Source organism: Lycorma delicatula, chromosome 5, assembly GCF_047948215.1.
Source record: "Lycorma delicatula isolate Av1 chromosome 5, ASM4794821v1, whole genome shotgun sequence".
Taxonomy (NCBI): domain Eukaryota; kingdom Metazoa; phylum Arthropoda; class Insecta; order Hemiptera; family Fulgoridae; genus Lycorma; species Lycorma delicatula.
This window is the reverse complement of record NC_134459.1, coordinates 62,350,445-62,371,588: the sequence shown is the minus strand read 5'-3', so window position 1 is coordinate 62,371,588 and position 21,144 is coordinate 62,350,445. Positions and strand designations below refer to the sequence as shown.

General features: G+C 28.6%; 1 protein-coding gene across 4 annotated transcripts in view; it reads left to right on the top strand.

Moving 5' to 3' along the window:
- The window catches only part of LOC142325008 (uncharacterized), a 47,812-nt gene extending 27,567 nt beyond the window's left edge, over positions 1–20,245 (top strand). For 3 of the 4 annotated variants that reach the window (XM_075366249.1, XM_075366248.1, XM_075366246.1), the window contains 6 exons: positions 1,383–1,542; positions 3,591–3,700; positions 8,637–8,778; positions 10,120–10,299; positions 14,283–14,359; positions 19,571–20,245. In XM_075366249.1, the coding sequence (XP_075222364.1) occupies positions 1,383–1,542; positions 3,591–3,700; positions 8,637–8,778; positions 10,120–10,299; positions 14,283–14,359; positions 19,571–20,068 (1,167 nt within the window). In that variant the 3' untranslated portion in view covers positions 20,069–20,245. The remainder of the gene's footprint in view (positions 1–1,382; positions 1,543–3,590; positions 3,701–8,636; positions 8,779–10,119; positions 10,300–14,282; positions 14,360–19,570) is intronic. The other variant, XM_075366247.1, reaches the window with a different exon arrangement.
- The last annotated feature ends 899 nt before the right edge of the window (positions 20,246–21,144 follow it).

Below are 21,144 nucleotides of genomic sequence, written 5' to 3'. Positions count from 1 at the left end.
GTGGGTAACCTTTGATGCTTGACACTGGAAAGAGAGAAGTCCATGTTGAGCTCATCCGACAATCAAGTGTTATAAGGGTTTAATAGACTTACAAGATTTAAGAAGTTGGTTAATGACTTAAAAATATTTGTTGTAAGGTAATTTATTCTTCTCTTCTGGTGCAGTTTTATTTAATCAGGAGTCTTATAAATGTAATAAATATTATGTTTATTTAATTCATAGTTTTAGAATCCAAGTTAATTAGTGGTTAAGCAAGAGGAATGAGTAATGGATATTAAAATTTTAACTATTATCATTAAGCCAGACTTCTCAGAAAACAAATTTTATCTGTTGAATAAGTAAACTAAATTATGATGCATTGTAAACAACACTTATTTTAATAATTAAAAACTTTTATATTTCTTAAAACTAATTTTATATAAACATTTAAAGGGACATTCATAAATACATGTGTGTGTGTGTGTGTGTGTGTGCGTGTGTGTGTATCATTACATCAACAAATGTAACCTCAATAGATCTAATTCAGCAAGTTACATCTCTTCCTTTATTTTTTTGTTGTACTTTGTGATCATGTCATTTTTAAGGAATTTTTGTGTGCAATGGCTTGTGAAGTTAGAAAAGTGGATTGCATTTGGTTATTTTTGTTTATTTATTTCATATTTACAGGCATTGAGTGACTTTGTCTTTCATGAATATGTAATTATATATATAGTTATCTTGTTAAATTAGTTTGTATGTAAATTAATTAAAAAAATAAAGAAAAGTTTTAATGCTTTTGTTAGACTGCTTGACTGATCTTGATTAGAGCTTATTACAGTTATTGGTAGTATTGTGTTCACAGGGAGGCCCACTCGATTTGTGCTGTTTTTAAGTTCCATTAATTATTATATTTAGCTTATAATTGTTATTATTAAGTTGTATAAAATTTGTATATTTAATGTTAATTAGATGAGGTTAGCGACTGAAGCAAGCATCTGTTATATTTGGTTAGATTATGTTGATTCTGTGTGCTGATAAATCGTATATTAACATAACTTAACCTAACATAACTTACGCTCAAAACAACCTTGCCTAATTAATGTTAAATATAGAAATTATGTACAACTTATTATTAATAACAAAAGGTAATTTAAACAAAATAAAGTGATATTAAACGCAAAGTGATATTTAAACTAAATAAATAATTAACATACAAAATAGCAACAGAAAAACTGCAAATCGAGTGGCCCTCCCCTCTACTAACACATTAGTACCAAGTTGTCTTCTAAAGAGAATTCAGTGAGTAGAGATTTTTACTTTATCATTATTCATTGGAGTTTGATTATTATTATTATTACATATATTAATAATATTGAACAATTGGGTGATTGAATTTTTTCTAGGTCTGTGGAAGAATTTTTAATAGGAAAGATAATCTGAGAGAACATTTAAGAGCACATGCTGGCCAAACAAAAAGAAAGAAAATTTACAATTGTGAACATTGCAACAAAGAATTCTTTGGAACTACTCTACTTCATATTCACAAGAGGACTCACACTGGTTGTAATGTCCTATTTTTTAATATTTTATTTATTTCAGTTTTAGACTTTTATAAAGAAATCCTGAATCAATTAAAAGAAATTGAAATTAGTAATTTTTTTTTATTGTAGTATTATTAAATGAAATTATTGATTAATGATATTTCTATTAATGGCTACTTTTTTTTCAATTAGTAATTGAAATTTATAAGATTCTCTAGTCCATTTAATGTTGTTAGGTTATAAAATGTATATTTATATGGTATTTGGCTTCTGTTTGATTGGAAGTCCCTAAAACAGTTAACCTGGAAATTTGATGCGGTAGCTCTTTTTGTTAGGATTAATTTATTTTTAGCTTCTTGAAAAAAAAACATTTTGGATTAGACCTTTTGATGGTGATTGTGTAAGTTCTTTATTTCACAGGGAAATGATTTAAATACTTTTATATTAATTTTTAACTTTTAAAAGAATACCATTTAATATTTATTTTATTAAAATACTCTCATTCCTAAAAGTTTGAGTTTTGTAACTTTTTATTGTCTAACTTAATCAGTTTATAATATATATTTATTATATTCTAAATTAGTTCTTAAAAGAAGGTGCAATTCTTATCATAACAGTAATAAGGGGCAGTGTACTTCTGCCCTTAAAAGTAATAATGTAACTTTAATTTATTATTATTAAGTAATATAAAGTAGTATTGTAACTTATTGTTACAACAATATTCAGGCCAACTCATTATCCTTAATCTGTTTATCTCATAAATGAGGCTTTATCAGGATGGGAGTAATTTTTCAACCTTTACACTTCAGACTGGTTAAATTTGTATATGTTGCTGTATATCTATGAACTGAAACTGAACATTTAATATTGTGATGAAAGTTGACATCAAAAATTACATTTCATTTACTTATTAAGTGATTCTCTGATCCTATTTGAGTCAGCAAATGTGAAATAATATTTTAAAACTTTGTTAATTAAAAATAATTTAACACATCATAGCAGTGTTTACAAATATAAGTATTATATAACTTTTTTTATAGTCTTTTTTGAATCTAGATTACTTTGTTATGTATTTCAAATGGCAGAAATTTTCTTTCTTCAATTAAATATTAGTAGTGAAAATTTTCCATTTATTTAGAAACATTAATATTTGTATTATATATATATATATATATATATATATATATATATTAAAATAAAGGTAAATTTCATTAAAAAATCAATTTTACTAATATAAGTGAAAAAATAGAATAAAAAATTTATGAGTGCATACCATTAGAAGGTTTTGTGCAGATCCTAGTTTGTTTAAGCTCAGTATAAATTCTGGGAAAATTCAGCAGTTATTTGTAATTGAACATTTGTTTTGTATTTGTGGAGAATTTAAATTATTGTAGATGAAACAAAAATTGTTTGTGACAATTTACAAAAAGTAATTTACTGTGTGTAAAAAAAAGAAGTAAATTATCTCATACTCAAAGGACAGGAAATAAATTATGAAATTAAGAAAATCCACATTTTATTAGTTCTGTAATTTTTTCATGTTTTAGATTTTAGATTTTTGTAAATATTTGTTATGCATTACTTAATTTTATGTATTTCCATTATAAAATTCTGTGTATTTATTTTTGTAATTTTTAAACTCTGAAATATACTTTTTATGATAGATAAAAACATAGCTTGGCTCATTAATTTGTATATTGGCCAGTGTAGTACAGACTATCTTCCAAATAACTGTAGTTTGGATTAAATCTCTGATAATAGTATAACATATTATTTATATCACCTGCACTGTTAAAATATATGTAATTTTTTGAAGATACAGTGTTATCTCTAGTCAAAAGAGTTTTACAGGTTATTTGAATGCATGTATTAATACTTGCGTAGTTTTGCTTTGTTACGAATAAATAAATTAATTAATAATTTTTTATTACATTTTTTTTTTTTATCATTTTGATTATTGCTGTACTTGCTAGCTGAGCCCTTCTTTTTGGTAACTATGAAAATAAATATTTTAAACAGTGATATACCATTGTCTGTTAAAAATGGTTTTTGTTACGTAAATTTTTTTAGGGGAGCGTCCATATCAGTGTGACATGTGTGAAAAGAGGTTTCCATCTAGTGGTGCTATGAAGAAACATAGACGCAAGCACACAGGTGAACGCCCTTATGAGTGCAAAGAGGTATGCATTTATATTCATTATATTTGCTTACTTTATATAACTTAATATTTATTCTGAACATTTTATAAAAAAATATAAATTTTAAAGTAGTGTTTCACCATGCTGTTGTACTTATGCCAGTTCAATTTATGAAATTATATTGTGAAGAATTTTTAGATTTAAACTTGGAAATAAATTTAAAAAAATATCAGAATGATTATATGAAGGTTATTTTGAGATCAATATTAATTTTCAAACAGTGATAAAAAGTAAAATTCAGCTAAATTATATTTTTAAGAATAATTTATATTTTAGCTGTTCCCATGTATTTGCCCCACGTGCATGGATGCATGTGTGCATACATATACACACACACACGCATACATACATCTTTCTATTCTGTCATCATATGATTATATGAGCAACTAGTACATTAAACTAGTTATTGGTAGCTTTCTCTTCTTTGTCTTTCCTAACTGAGAAAAATCCTTCAATTTGTCTCATTAAACCCAGGTTATCTTTGAATATTTTGCTGTCAAATCTGATCTGAAAAGAAATTTTAATATTATTTCAGTCGTTCAGAATGGTTCAATATACAAGCCTGTCTGAAATTTTTAGTCAAACAAGGCTCTTTAAATGTATTTCTAAATATTATATTTATGCAATCAATTCTTAAAAAATTAATCAATATTTACTCTTTTTAGCGTTAAAATCCAAGAATATTTTTTAAATTAATATTTTTATTATGCCTCCGTTGGTGTGATTTTCAATGATTATTTATTTCAAATATCTTAAAATGCTACTTACTGAAAATAATCTTTCTATTAATATTCCTTCATTATAATTTTAATTGTTTTATAAATGTTTCTGTATAAAATGAAATTGCCATTGAAAATAATTTGGCCAAATAAAATAGTTTGGCTTAGGCAATCATAGAAAATTAATTTTTTTCTATGTTATAGGAGAGACTGTATTAGTAACAACACAGTTTGTTTGGATATTGGTGAATGATTAGTTATATGTATATTAAGATGTGAATTTTTTCTAATAAGAAAAAAAATAAAATTTTCTAATAAAATATAATTAATATTAAAATAACTATTTATAAAAAATGATTAACTTAAAGATTATCTAGTATGGTATTTAATTACTATACAGACAGAATAATACTTTTTTATTAAGATTAATAATATACTCAAATTTTATTTCTTTAAAAGAAAATTATTATAAAATCATTGATTAAATTGAAATTCAATCTATACCAAATCACCCAATATAACAAATAAAATTTATTTATTGCTTATATATAAATAAAAAGATAAATTTCCACATTTAGTGATCAAAAACAAGAGTTATTCTATTTTTAGGATGTTTCATATTTTTTTGTATTGCATTTTCATCAAATTATGCATCTCAGCAAATTTTGTATTTTTTTGAGGTTTGTAAAAACTTAATAAGCTTTTTAAATATGTTTGTCTGCATGAAACACTATATTTTACGTCCAGGACATACTTTGACCTATACTGAAGGAAGTAACTTACAAAAGTAATTTAAGAACCGATTTAAAAAAAAAACAACAACAATCTCTTGGAACTAAATATTTTTGGAAAAAAATTGACATTCACCTTAAAATTTTTTGGGGTAGAATCTTCGTGTAAGCTTAGATCCTAAAAAAGCTATTATACGTTTAAAAATTGCAATATTTTGTTTAGTGCAAGATAAAAAAATTATTTCAATACTTTTTATTCTTAGCATGAAAATTATTTATTATTTTTAAATTATCTTTAACTAATTAAAGATATATTAAGAATTATTTATGTGTAAAAATCAGATGTAATTTTTTAGAGTTAACCTTTTTGTATGAACACAGCTATTGCTTTTTTTTTAAATACTTAATTTCAAAATAAGAAGAAAAATATTTGTCTTAAAATGAAGAAAATTATCATTATTAAATCTTCATATACTATCTTAATTTTTATTTAAACATACTGAAATCAGATATAAGTTTTATGCCAATATATTTTTAATGTATACATCAAAGGTTATTTATTGTAATAATATTATTCGGTTTTGTATGTGCATCTGTATTGTGATATTGATTTTTCTATTCTTCTTTTTCTTGCTTTTTCTTCCTGTAGCAGGATGTTAATAAAGGTGAGATATTACATGGTAGTGAGATTTTTTGTGTTGTATTTTCTTTATATATTTGTTTGTAGTATTAACATACCAATTTGTTATTTATTAATATGCATGAAGATGAAGTTAAAAAAAGTAAGAAATTTTAGTTTTTGACCTTCAGGGAATTGATCAACTTATTCATTTTGTATAAATTATTAGTAAAATAAATATTAATTTACTATACAAATTGAAACTATATTATATGAAATTAGAGTAAGATGGTATGTATGTCTTATCTCAATATTCTATACTAGGTGGTTTATTTAATAGAATTTAAATATAAAATAAATGTATATTAATATCTTAAAATTAGTTGCATATAACATTGCCAAAATGTTAAAACTTGTTTACCATAGGTTAAAAAAAAATAAATAAATATTATCTGTTTCATTAAATCAGTTCTGCCCCTTTTTCTTATATAATTATGAAATTCTCTTTGCTTATTAATTCACTCAAATGTATATTTGTAATATTTATTCAATAAATATTTCTTTTGTTTTATTATTGTAATTTCCTTTACTTCCATATTTTTTATGTTCATAATGCTTTGCTTATTTATAATTGGATGCTGTGTTACACAGAAACGTTACTGGCTTTTGTAATATCTATAGTGCTCCAAAACTTTCGTTCTAAAAGATCTGGTGGTTTTATTGATAAAATATATTACATATTTTATTAATATATTTGATATATTTTATTATAATTATTATATTTAATTTTATAAAGTACTATTTAGGTTGACCTTGTGCAATCTTCGGGTTTATTTGGTAACAATCCTTTTTTTAGGTGTCCAAATTTAACATTAGTAATTTTTCAAATTGAATTATTTGGGTTTTTATGAGAAATTATTATTTTTAGTAACATATTTTTATGTTAATTATTTATGAAGTTATCCTTACATCGATTATCACATTTTTAACTATTGACATTTTCTACCATAGTAAACAAAAGTAGTAGGATTTTACAGCAAATACAGTACGATACAGCAAATTTTAACATATTTATGTAAACAGTATTATTATAATTTGTAATGTTGAAGACTTCGATAAATTTCATGAAAGGGCTCTATAGATAGGTTTCTTATCTTTTTTATCTTTATCTTTGTTATTTATGTAAATTTATTTATAATTTTGATTATTTAAATTTTATGATTGTGTGATATGTAAATGGTGTAAAGAAATTTATTAATATGTATAAGTGTAGATAAAAATGTTATACGTAAAGAGTTCACTTTCTTCATTGGTGTATCACAATTTAAACAGTTGGGTTTAAAAAATCTAATGCCATTTTTAGTTAGTTATCTAATATAATATTTAAACTTCAAAGTACATTGGAGTAATTTGTTAGTATGTGCTCAAGTCTCATTTATGTAGTATGTTTAAATATATTTATTTTGAATATTAAAACCTTAGTAGTGTTTATTTTTGTACAGAGTTACTTAAAATGATTCACCTTATTTCAACAGCTTGTATTTGAGGGTTACAAATGATGAAGAGTTGATTATTGAACCGTGATTTCCAGAGCTCTCCAGTTATCCTGTAAAACTGTTGATTTGGGCCCTGTAGGTATCTGTGTCCCTTATTTGTCTAGTGATTGTACCTGTGGCTTGTTACCATCTCCAGGTTAGTCATTATGTGTATTAATTAAATAAAATTCTGCACACCATTGTCCATGGTGCACAGAATAAATAAATTTGTTGCATTTTGTTTTTATGATAGAATGAAAGATTTAGAGAGTATTATGACCTCTAAAACTGACAAGTATCACTGCAATGCTACCTTGGTACCATGTACTGTATTGAATGTTGGCATATAACACAATGTGAATTGAAAGTAAGCATTTCTCAGGATTGTACAGCAGAAACTCAATATTGAAATGAAATCTATTTCTCTTTAATGCAAATTTTTTTACCCAGTAACCTTGCAAAAAATAGTAGTTCCCCTATATTAGGGCTTTTGCTTTACCAAAAGGATTTGGTCTTTATAAATGTGTTTGTGGTAAATGTATTTTACTATAAAAATATAGCATTTGTAGAAATTCTCTTGCTTTAATAAAAATTTATTTTTAGAGTTCCACTCAATTTTTCAATAAATTTGTTGAGACTTTAACAATGAAGTCCAATACTTTCATTCGGTTGCTATAACTTGTTCTTACCCTCATAGACCTGTAGGAGTTTGGTGTCGAATCCAGTTACAGTTTTTATTTGAGTAACAGATAAATTCTATTATGTTGATAAGACAAAGAAATATGTACAACTAATTTATTATGTGTCATTAATAAAAAACAAAGTGAATCTTATTCGGTAACAAAAATGACAGTATAATTTCTATAAAAATATCTATTATTGTGAAAGTTAACATAAGAACTAGCAGGTAGTGAAAAATATACAATTTTAATTGTGAACAAAGAATTGTATAATGCCCTGAAAGAAATATAAGAAGGAAAGTGTGGGCCCTGAAAGAAATATAAGAAGGAAAGTGTGGGCTAGGGTTGGGAATTTAGAATGATTAGTTAAGTGTGTATTAAGATGTGAATTTTTTATAATATAAAGAAATTAAAAAAATAAAATTTTCTAATATTTAAAGATTGTGTAATATGGTGTTTAATTAATTGAAGGTGGCTGTAATTAGTTGATAATGTAATGAAAGAGCAAAAATACTAAAAAGAAACTGTATTATTTAGATTTAGATTATTTTAAAATTAAATGTCTTAAGTGCTTCTCAGTTCTTTAAACATTTCTTTTTGAATAAAATTATAGATATGTTAATTTGTTTTTTAGTGCTTTGCAAGATTTGCTGCAAAGGAGACTCTGAACAGACACATGAGAACGCATACAGGTATCAAGCCACATTCATGTCAGTTTTGTGGAAAAAGTTTTATACAAGCATCACAATTACGGGCACATATCTTTCACCACTCAGGTATTTTCAGTTCAACAAATTTTATTTCAGAGTATATATAAAGTAGTTCCTGTTATAACTAAATTAAGATGAAAGAAACTTAAGGTATTCAACTGGTAAAATATTCCATTCAGACCAGTTTATGATTAAGAAGTAAGAAAATTAATAGTATTTTAAACACAGCTGATTGTTTAGTAGCAGCCACTTAGAATAGTTGAGCTTGTAAACTATATATAAGTAAAACTATTTAAGACATCACTTTTTGTTTTTAATGTACCTTAAAGAAATATTTTGTCTAAACAATGAATCAAACTTAGGTAATACGCTGTTGCAAAAAATATTGCAATGAATACTGTTCCCTTATTAGAAGCAACTCTTTGTTTTCTACTCATCTCTTGCTTAGTTTTTTTAATAATCAAAAATTAATTAAAAACAAAATTGAATGTCTATAAAATTTTTAATTTCCATTTTTGCTTCCTGCTTGTAAGTACTATTTTCATACCATTTTGCCTTTAACACATTAGTCATGTTGAATTAAATAAATTCAGAAGCATAAGTATATTATTAATTTTCTTAATTTTTCTAATGTATAGTTACTTTTAAATTTATTGTGCATTTTTATTCTGGCATATTTATCTGTAGCTCTTTATGATCATTGCTTAAATACAGGTCTAGTCTTATCAAGGCAATGAAAATATACTAGTAGGCAACTTCACTTTGCTACCTATATGTAAGTGTAGGAATAATTTGCTTATTACTCTTATTTACAGTCATGTAATTGTCAAATCTGATTTTGGCAAAAATTGCTAAATGAGGTTACTGTGACCCTTATTTGAACTTTACCTAAGTATTAGAAACATTTTATGGTATTGTATCTGCTCTTTTAGATTACAAGGTCAGATCTAGATGAAGTCAGGTCAGGCATTTGGTTATTCTCCTTGTAAGAACCAGTCTATTAGTCTGGAAGTATAGAAAATGCTTACTATATTTATGTTGTCATATTCTCAGTTTTCATTAATTCACTTACTGAAGAATTGTGATTATATATTCTGTATTATATCAATTGATTTAATTTTTAATTATTTTCACTGTTTTTATTTTTATTTGTAACAGGTGTTTGCATAAAATCGTCATCAAGAAATCACTATTTGCAATACACTGTGTACATATGTTCAATTTTTTAAATGAAAGTTATCAATATAAATCTTGTAAAAACATTCTCTTAGTTTTCATTAATTTATTTTATGAAAAATTATATTAATAGTTATTTATTTATTAGTTAGGTTTTTAGATTCATCTGACATATAAATAAAGTAGGGAATAAAAGAAATATGATTAATTCACTTAAAATTTTTGTTACAGGTGAGAATGGTTTTACTTGTGAACAATGTGGTAAAGCTTTCAATAGACGTACTAGACTCCAGTTACATATAAAATATGTACATGAAGGTGCAAAGCCTTTTACTTGTGACCAGTGTGGTAAACCTTTTGTACGTAAAGAAGATTTAGCCAGACATCAGATACTACATACAGGAATTAAAGGTAACGACAATTTTTTTTGTCTTAATACTTTTTTAAGAACCCAGTTTTCTGTTGGTTGCAAAAAGAAAAGATATTCTCAAATTTACTTTATAGGTTCAGAGATAGGGTTTGATTGTTTGTGTGAGGTATTCTCAAGAACTGTTAAACAGATTAAAAAGTATGTTTTTAATAGTCATCAAAAACCTCACTTGTCAAATGACGGATTATATAATAATTATGTTGCCTCACCTATCTACTCTGATTATACACAGTTCATTGTCATGTTGATGGAAAAATTGATGCTGGGATCTTTGGTGATTCACTCAAGATAAACGCTAGTTTCAGCTTCTGGAAATATATCACAGTTCTTCAGGCTAAAGTATTTGTAATTCTTAGGAATGCTTGCCTAAGATGGTTTTTAAAAGATGGATTGCGGTTCTTAATTCATTCTACTTGATTATCTACTGATCTGAAATTGCCATGGATTACTTTAGAACTTTTCATCTCTTAATAGAATTATGCTGGCTTGTCTGGACAGTCAGAAATTAAGAGTAATGAGAATGCTACTTTCTATACAAGAAAAATGGAAATCCATGTATTGATCCTTAACCACTGTATGGAAAGTATAGCCTTGGCAAAGGCAATAGTTAAACAGGAGGTTTGTAATAAAATGATTTAACATCAGAAGACCCAACTTAGAATAAAGATTTATAGGTTTGTTAATAACATTTTAAAGACCTATCTGATTTCATACTAGGACTGAATAGAACTATGTCAAGAAAAGTTATTAGTTTCTTAACAAAACGTGGTGTGTCAGATCTTATTTTGAAAATCCTGGAATTATTATGAACACCCAATAAATGTATTATGGCAGTAGTCCAGTGAAATTGTTAGGCATATTTTCCTAGAATGTAGAAGGGGCTTGAATACAAAATAAATTGGATCTTTGAGATGTTTTTCTTTGTGGGTATAGGATCTGAGCTTGTAAATCAGACTCTTTATTTTCATCAAGATGTAAAGCTGAGCTCATAAGTTCAGAGCAAGTAGGAGAACACAAAATTCCACATAGCAAACTGTTGTTCATTGTTCTACCTAACCTGTGGGATCTGATATTCTAAGTCTACCTTTCATTTATATTCATACATATCATCCTCATTCATCCTCTGAAGTAATACCTTATGGTGGTTCTGGAGGTTAAACAGAAAGAGAGAGGTCGAAAAGATTCAGATTTCCTTGCCTTTCCAGTTCTCTTAGTCTCTTTTAAGAACATTGAAACTTATATTGTTCAAACTCTTCTTTAAAAAAAAATATTAAAAAAATACACTTTTAAAGGTCAGTAAAAACCAGTGGCATTGAAAGAGGTTCAGACCTTCTCGCCCTCCAATAATGAAACATAACATTTGTATGAAACAATGAAGTACTCTGTATACATATGCTTATATTCAAATCTCTTATAAAATATTTTAAATTCTTCAGCTAGGTCTGCCTGTATAGCAAGGTTTCCTCATAAAACATCTGTTTTGTAGTAATTTCTCTACTGATTCACTTTGCGATTGCTGCTTTTCTGTCTCTGCATTTGCATGGTTGCATAAGTACATTAGAGTTTTTTTTAATGAAAGATTTCATTGATCAAAATAAAAAAATATAAACATACTGGGTACTTAAAAAAAAAGAAGTGACTTTTTCATTATAAACAGACTTTTGTATAAATATTATGAAGATATGCCCTGGCATACTTATTTTCACTTAATTCTAACTTTAAATTTTCTGTGCTGTTAGTTTTATTATGTATAAATTACATGATTTACACTATGTCTTAAAAATTTATACCAAACAACAAGTGTAAAATGGGTTTTAAAAATATTCTGCCTAGCGAAAAATTATAGATTATCAGCATGAAGAATGGAAAAGGTTAAGATAAAATGCCAATAGCTACATTTATGTTTAATAATTATTTTCCAGAGATCACTAAGTTAGATAATATTAGTTTGGAGTTTCATTGTACATGGTTAATATTTATTTATGGCTAATGACCATAGTAGTTGTTATCAGAAAAAATGTTTAAATGTATAAATAAATAAGGGAGAGAAGGGAAAGTAGTTTAGATGTAGCTGGATATATGGAATGAAAGGATAGAGAAGTAGGATATGAAGAAAATGATAAAACAAGATTTTAAAATGATAAAAGATTTTTATTTTGATGAAGAGAAGGCTCTGAGTAACAGAATGTAATAACGATGTAGGAAATCTGGAAATAGTAATATTCACTACTCTAAAGTGGTGGTAACTGTTTTTAGAATATGGGCTGAGAGTACAAAAAACACTATTTTAACAGTGAGTTAAGGTTTACCTTATTTATTATTGTTAGTATGAGGGTTATTTTTTTTCAAGGTCAGATCGGTCGCGAAATAAAAACCCGTGCAAAAATCGGATGAACCTTTGCGCATATGTGTTGCGCAGCGTCTCTAGTATAGCCTTCAATCACGCCGCATCACTTCGTTTAGTTCTGAACAGGCAGCTAGCACATAAACATGTCTACAACAATAACATCTCTCGCCAAATGTGAAGTGCGTGCGATAATTAGATTTCTTCAGGCTGAGGGGTGTAATGCAGCTGAAATTCATCGACGAATAAGTAATGTGTACAGTGAAACTTCAATGAGTGACAGCCAAGTACGACAATGGCGCAGTAACTTTAAAGCAGAACGTGCAGATGTTCATGTTGCCGGCGGTCAGGGAAGGAAGCGAGTGTCAACCGATGATCTCGTTGAGCGAGTGGATGAGGCAGTTTGAGAAAATCGTTGGTTCACAATTTCTGTATTGAGTGATTAGTTTCCTGAAATTTCAAGGTCAGCTCTCTATACCATTGTGAGTGAGAGACTTCAGTACCGCAAACTATGTGTGAGATGGGTTCCCAAGATGCTGTCCGCCATCACAAAACAATGAGAATGGACGCCTCCCTAACGTTTCTCCAGCGCTACCATAATGAAGGAGAAGATTTTTTGAACAAGATTGTTACAGGGGACGAGACATAGGTCCATTTCGAAACTGAAGAAACAAAAGAACAATCAAAACAGTGGATGCATTCTCATTCTCCCAGTAAACCAAAGAAATTCAAGCAAACCTTCTCCAACAGAAAGTGTATGGCTAGTGTGTTCTGGGACCAGAATGGAGTTCTCTTGGTGAAATTCATGGAACGTGGCATGACCATAACTGCAGCCTCATACTGCGTGACTCTTTAACATCTACGAAGGGCAATTCAGAATAAGTGGAGAGGATTGTTGTCATTAGGCATTGTCTTTCTCCATGACAATGCTTGGCCACACACTGCAGCTGTAACAAAGAAGCTCCTGCAGCATTTTCATTGAGAAGTGTTTGATCACCCACCATACAGTCCGGACTTGGCTCCATCCGATTTTCACCTCTTTGCTCACATGAAACGCTGGCTAGGAGGACAACATTTTGACACAGAATCGAGCTGCAGACGAACGTAGAAACATGGCTGAAAACACAGGTGGCTCCGTTCTATATCAAGGGTATTGGAAAGTTGGTACCACATTATGACATATTTCTAAATCGGAGTGGCGAATATGTAGAGAAATAGCGTAACTATGTAAGTACTTGTTACAAATAAAAAATTTTTTATTTTCACTGTGGTTTTAATTTCGTGACCGATCGGGACTTGAAAAAAAATAACTCTCGTACTAATATAGAGGGAAATGTAAGATTGAAACACAGAAATGAAATTTATATGATGGAAAGGCAATAATGATGGGAATCAATATTCCCATTACACATTTGATACTTTTTTCATCAGTTTTCAGATTCATTAAAATCATCATTCGTATGGTTCTTAGTGTTAAGGAGTTGAAAAAAAAAACAACCCTTGGAAGAGGTAGGAACTATAAAGTAAGTTGTGCATTTTTACAATTTTTGCATAGAAAATTGTGTTTATATTATACATTTTTCATTAATCTGCATTAATGTTACTATTATTTTTTTTTAGCTCACAAATGTCCTATCTGTGAGAAATGTTTTGCCATGAAATCGTCATTGAAAATACACCTTCTGACGCACACTAAGGTAAGTAAATTTGGTAAAATGAGATTCTTTTCTTAAATTTTATAATTCAGGAGAAATTGTACTTCATGTGTAACTTTAAATAAAATAAAAAAAAACAAGTCAGTATATTAACGAGTAAGGATGATACACTAGTACTTACAACTTTGCATTGATAGTGTCAGTTTTGAAAGTGTCACTCTCATTGATGTCTATTTATATTTCTTAATTTTTAGTGAATAGTGCAACCAACCTGAACTATTACATAGGATCATCATAAAAGAGTAGTGGGGTTTCAGTAGGTCAGATCAAGGCATTAGGGATCACATTTATCTCATGTTGAAGTATTATGTTGTTAACACTGAAAGCCTGTGTCTTTTTAGTACCAAAAATTTTGTGTAATTACCATTTTAATCACTTCATCAGCCTCTGTAGTGCTGCTGAGGTATGTTTCTTCATTTACTATGTTTTCTGTTCAATAAAAAGCACAGTTGTGAATTGAAGCATGTGAACTGAAGTTGATAATTTTAGTTCATTGTTCATTTCAATGTATAAATGAAAAGATGCCCCACATGAAAACAGTATACAAAATAGTTCAGTCAGTTTAAGAAACAGAGATTGCGTGGAAGACCACCAGTGTCAAATGAAAGTGTTGAACAAATCATAAAATCTCTAATCAGAGTCCTACTAAATCCATTGCTTGTTGAAGCCTCTAGTTACAAATTCTAAAAAAAGTGTTATAAAATTATATGTAAAAGGTTACACGTATACAGAATTCAGTTACTACAAGAAATAAAATTCTGAAAGTCTGATACAGAAAACAGTTTTAGTTTGCTGTTGAAATTCTAGTCAATTAGTGAAATTATTAAATTACATTATTATCATTTTTAAATTACATTATTTTCACAGATGAAGGTACTTTTCATCTTAATGGATGTGTTAATGGACAGTTCACCGATGTGAGGATCTGATATGAGATTTCTGAGAGCACTTAACATATTTAAAATTAATGTTAGGTATCTTGAAAGACCATATAATTGGGTCTTATTTATTGAAAATATAATAATGGAAATGTTTATCTAGATATGTTAAATTATTATTACTTTCCTCAACTCATGTGCTTAGAATTTATTACCAAGAAAGCCAGTGACTTTAATGCATTTGTTAGCCAGGCTTTGAAAGAAAAATTTACAGATTGGTGGATTGGCCAAGAAAGCTTATCCTCTGGTCTCCAAGAAATCTGGATTTAACCCTTTGTGATTTTATCTTGTAGGGATACATTAAAAACATTTTATCTCGTAAAAATTATATGATCTAAATTTCTTAAAGAAAAGAATTAAGTACTTACTACAACCACACATCCAGTAGATAAGTTATATTGTGTACAGTAAAAAATTATCAGTGGGACATTTGTTGACCGATGAGCAGGATCCATGTATTGAAGTTTTATTATGTATTTATATTTTCATTGATTACTAGCTGACCCGACAATGCTTCTCCATTGCTAGATTTGAGTATATATATATATATATATATATATATTAACAAACATTTAATTATATGTTTACTTATTATTAAAGGATTAATTATATATATTAACGTTCATTTAATCTATATATATATATATATATTTATAGATTACACAATTGAAAGTTTGATAAAACATTAAAAAACTGAACATTACAGACTTCACAAAATTTAACCTTTCACTTTATCTCTTTTCTCCGTCCCCTATTTCCCTGTTACAGTATTTCCCCCTTCCCCATTTCCCTTATTTTCTTTTTCCCTTTTCCCCCTTTCCATTTCCTTTTCCAATTTTCCTTTTCTCCCTTTTCCAATTTTCTCTTTCCTTTTTTTGCTTTTTTCTCTAATTCCCTTTTTTTATTTTTTCCCTTCTCCCTTTTGCCCTGTGTGACTTGGTCCAGTAGTTTTTTTAGTCTACAGCAGACACACATATGAACATTGTCTTTCATATATATAGAAAAAGAAAGTCTTTTTATATATTTGTTTTGTAAATATTTCGACACCAATGTCACCTAATGGGTCCATTTTTTCCAAAAATATTTCTTTTCACGTAACTAATATATGTCCTGAATATAAGGCCATTCGGACATAAATAAAATTTTTCAAAGTATCTTGACCCCAGTGCTACCTAGCAGGTCCAAACTAATCCAGAAACCTTCACGGGTGTGCACACAACTCACCAAAATTTCATGGCAATTGGATGAATAGTATAAAAATGCATACGGGACAAACAAAAAAACAAACGTGCAGACCCGGCAATGCTTCACAGTTGTTAGGTTTGAGTATATATATATTTATATTAAATTAACATAATTGAAAGTTTGATAGAACATTAACAACCTGAACATTACGGAATTCACAAAATTTAACCTTTCACTTTATCCCTTTTCTCCCCATTTCCCCCTTTTTCTTATTTCATTTTTCTCTTTTTCCCTTTCCCCATTTTCCAGTTTTTCCTATTTAATTTTTCTGTTTTACCTAAGTACCTTTATTATTTTTTTTCCTTTTTCCATATTTCCCTTTTTTATTTTTTTCCTTTCTTCCTTTTGTCCTCACGAAAATCGGTTCAGTAGTTTTTCTGTCTATAGCAGACACACATACGAACATTGCCTTTTATGTATAGAGAAGTAGAAAATCTGTTTGTATATTTGTTTGTTTGTTTCGTAAATATCTCAACACCGATGCCACCTAGTGGGTATAGTTTTTGCAAGAATTTTTCTTTTGACATGTTAATATACATTCTGAATACGAGCCAAATTGGTCCAAAGATTAATTTTTTCTAAATATCTTGAGTGCCACCTAGTGGGTCCAAACTAATTCAGAAACCATCGCAGGTGTGCTCACAACAACTCACCAAAGTTTCATCGCAATCGGATTAATAGTATAGGAACACATACGGGACAAACATTCATTTTTATATATGTATAAGATGTAACAAAAATATTTTAAATGGAGAATTTCACAAATAAAACAATATAGCAAATATATAGTTAGTGTTTTTGTTTAATTCATACTTTAAACCCCACTATTCTTTTATGATGACCTTGAAATGTATTATTATAAAGTGACTGCACCTAACCTAAAATCGATTTAAAATTTCACAGATATATTCCTATTATTCCAATAATTAAATAAAGATGTATAATTTATTTATTATTTTCTTGTGTGTTAAATTTAAATTTGACTTCAACTTGTGAGTTATACATATCTCAGATTCACCTGATGTTTTGTTGTATTTATTTTTATGCTTTGCTGTGTTTTTGGTGTACACATAAACTGCATTCAGCAAAATGTGACTACATTAAAAATATTGTTTTTGTAAGTCTTGTTTCTTGTATTTTAAAACAATGACTGTGCCTACAATATGATAAGATATGAACACTTGATAGCTTTTTAAACTTAGCCTGCTATAGGTTTGTCACTATTTCTTAAAAAAAAAGTTTAATAGGAAAATGCAACTAATTTAATATAAGGGTCATTCAAATATAAACCAGATTTTTCTGCACAGACTGCAGAAAAGCAGTAAATGTGGTGGGGTGCTACAGGTTGGATATGTATGGAGGGGAGCAACTGGCCAGCCATGCCGTAAGTCACTTTCTCACATTATTAGCAGAATGTCTTAGCACAGGAGGTATCATTGCCTGATGCACAATGAATTATCCAATTTCTCGCCGATGAAGGTGTCAAATCCTCTGAAATTTTGACTCAACTCCAGGCACAATTTGTAGATGCTATCCTGTCAAAAACTCAAGTGTTTTGATCGGGCCAAAAAATTTTGAAATGGTCATGATGGAGTGGAGAACTTTCGTTCTGTACTGTATCACCATTCTCCATGGAAGTCAAGAATGTCATGCGTGGACCAGCATCAATGAAGACAAAATTCAGACAATTTGTGACCGTGTGGAAGGTGACCATCACATAATTGTTGCTGAAATTGAATTAGAGATGCACATAAGTGTTGGGAGTGTGCATGCAATGTTGTCAAGACACTACTGGATACGCAAAATGTCTGTGAAATGGGTTCTACATCTTCTCAACAAGTCACATAAAAATGTCCAGAAAGATATCTTTCAGCTGCTTCTGAATTGCTTGAGGAAGGAAAGACATTTTTATTTTTGGACTGTATTGTGAACTGTGATGAAATTTGGATTCACCAGTACACCTCAGAAAGCAAGAAAACTAGTAAGGCGAGGAGGGGACACTGATCAAAGCCAAGAAATGCTTAGCTGGAATAGTTCTGGCAAATATGTTCTGGGACTCATAAGGAGTGTTGGTAACTGTTATCATGCATGAATGAAGGATGATGAATGTGGCATATTACTGGCAGTTCGATGACGTCAGAGTTACTTATTGCAACAAATGATGCTGGCAACCAATTTGCAACATCTCCTTCTCCACAACTGCATACAGCAGCTCAGACTTGTAGTAAACTTGCTAAAATTTAGGCAGCTCTTGAACACCCATCATCGTACAGTCCAGGCTTGTCACTGTGTGATTTTTACATGTTTGGTTTGCTGAAAGAAGCTTTAGAAGGGGAAAGATCCGAGATGATGCTGCAGTCAAGCATTATGTGTGCAATTAGTTGTTGTGCAGCCATCTTGCTTTTTTTTTGGTGAGGAAATCAGGAAGCTACCTATCCTGTGGAGAAAATGTATTTCTGTTGAAGGAAACTATATAAAGATATAAGGTAATTTATTTGTAAGTTTGTATAATATGAATAAAGCTATGTAAACTAATTCTGGTTTATATTTGGTTGACCCTCATACGTATATTCACAGTAAGTTAGATTCAACTGTAATATTTTATTTTGGATATAACTTAAAGAAAACATTCATATTGCTAGTACTCTAATAAAGTGTAATATCATTATTTGTGATATCACATTACATCTTTATGTAGGTCATCTAATTGCTCTAAAGTTACTCTGAATTCAAATAAAGTATAAAATTATATTATTCATCAAAGTTTAGAAAGTTAGTTGGCATATAAGATGGGGGTGAATTGCAGAACTGGAACTGATACCTGACTTCTTGCTTCCTAAACAGTACTGATGTGATACATCATCCCTTCCATTGAATTATTAGCTGTACATCCAGGTAAAACTATTATGCATTAATTTGTTTATGCTTTCCAATCTTTGACAAATAATAATATAATACTGATAAATAGGTGACTTTTTAAATTTAATATTCATAAATCTGATTTTTACAGGAGCCACCTCGTTCGTGCGATGAGTGTGGCAGAGCATTTATTCGTCAAGACTGTCTGTTAAGACATATGCGTACAAAACATAGAGATATGTTAGAAGAAATAATGGCTGAAGCTGAAAAGAAGAAACTTCAACAACAGTTATTAGCAGCTGCTGATGCAGCTATTGACTCACCAGATCCAGATGAACCGAACAATATGATGTCTGAAGAAGCATTGGCCAGTGCTATTAGAGAATTATTGACATTGCTTGTTGATGAAACAACATTAAAAGCTTTCGGTTGGCCAGAAGCTTCTGTTGATCATCTTCTTGAAGCGGTTATTAAACGGTGTGGTCATCAACCAGCTGGATTTCCTGATATGCCTTGTAGTGATAAATTACGTGAAAATGCTAAACTTTTATTTACAGTTGTTATAGATGATTCGGCTGTTAAAACTTTGCTCAATAATCAGACAGTTGATGAAGTTATATTACATGTATTACGTCTTGCCAAATCATAATATTTTAGTTCAGGAAACTGTATTTTAATATTATCTCAAAAAAGAGGTTTAACACATATTTATAGGTTTTTTGCATAAAATATGAGGTTGTTTAGAAGTAAGGTACAGTATCATTGTAATACAAGTAGATAGAGTTATGGTCTTAAGCAAATTAAGACAAAAAAATAAATAAATAAACTCAAAGTATTAAAAAATTAACTTTATATAATTAAATATATATATATATATTTAATTATTATATATATATTATATTATTTAATTATATATATATTTTGCACAGCTATATTAAATCTTTTGGGTTGATAAGTATGAAATGAACAGAATTTGAAGAATAAAGAAATTTATGACAGAATTTTGTAAAATAAAGACAGGTTGGTAAACTTTGAGCTTTAACTGGCAGCATCTAAGACTAGTTAACTTGGTTGTCGAACGAAATATGGGTCAAAACTGTTATAGAAGATGTGAGAGGGGTAATATGGAATATACTCGTAGTACTGTATACTTAAGAGATACAGTAAAATTGATTATAAAAGATACAAAACTTTATCTTAAGAAACTTTATCTGAACCTTTTGTTATTTAATTTTCTGTTAAAAATATGTGCTAACATAATTTTGAATGATGGAAAGAGATGATTTCTTTTTAAATAAAATGTAATATAATTCTAAATTTAAATAGTGTTTTTGAGGTTTGTGAATCGGACATTAAGAATCAAAAGTATAAATAGCAGATTCATTGTAGCTGCCCGTATCAGATGATTTACAAAAATCTTATAAAATTATAAAAATGCCTATAAGTAGTATCACTGTTTTCAGGTCACTTGTTATATATCTGATATTAAAAAAACAAATATTGCATTATGCTTCTGATTGACAAAATTATTTATTAATCCAAAATAAAAGGATCAAATTTTCTACAGATTCCAAATCAAGCAAATCTTGATGTATGTAGACTTTCCAGAATATTACAACTAATTAAAAAAAATATTCTGTTTGATCTTTGACTGTGTGACTGTGTTCATCTTGAAAAGAAGACCAAAATTATATTTTAGTAGTATTAAGTATATTAATAATCTCT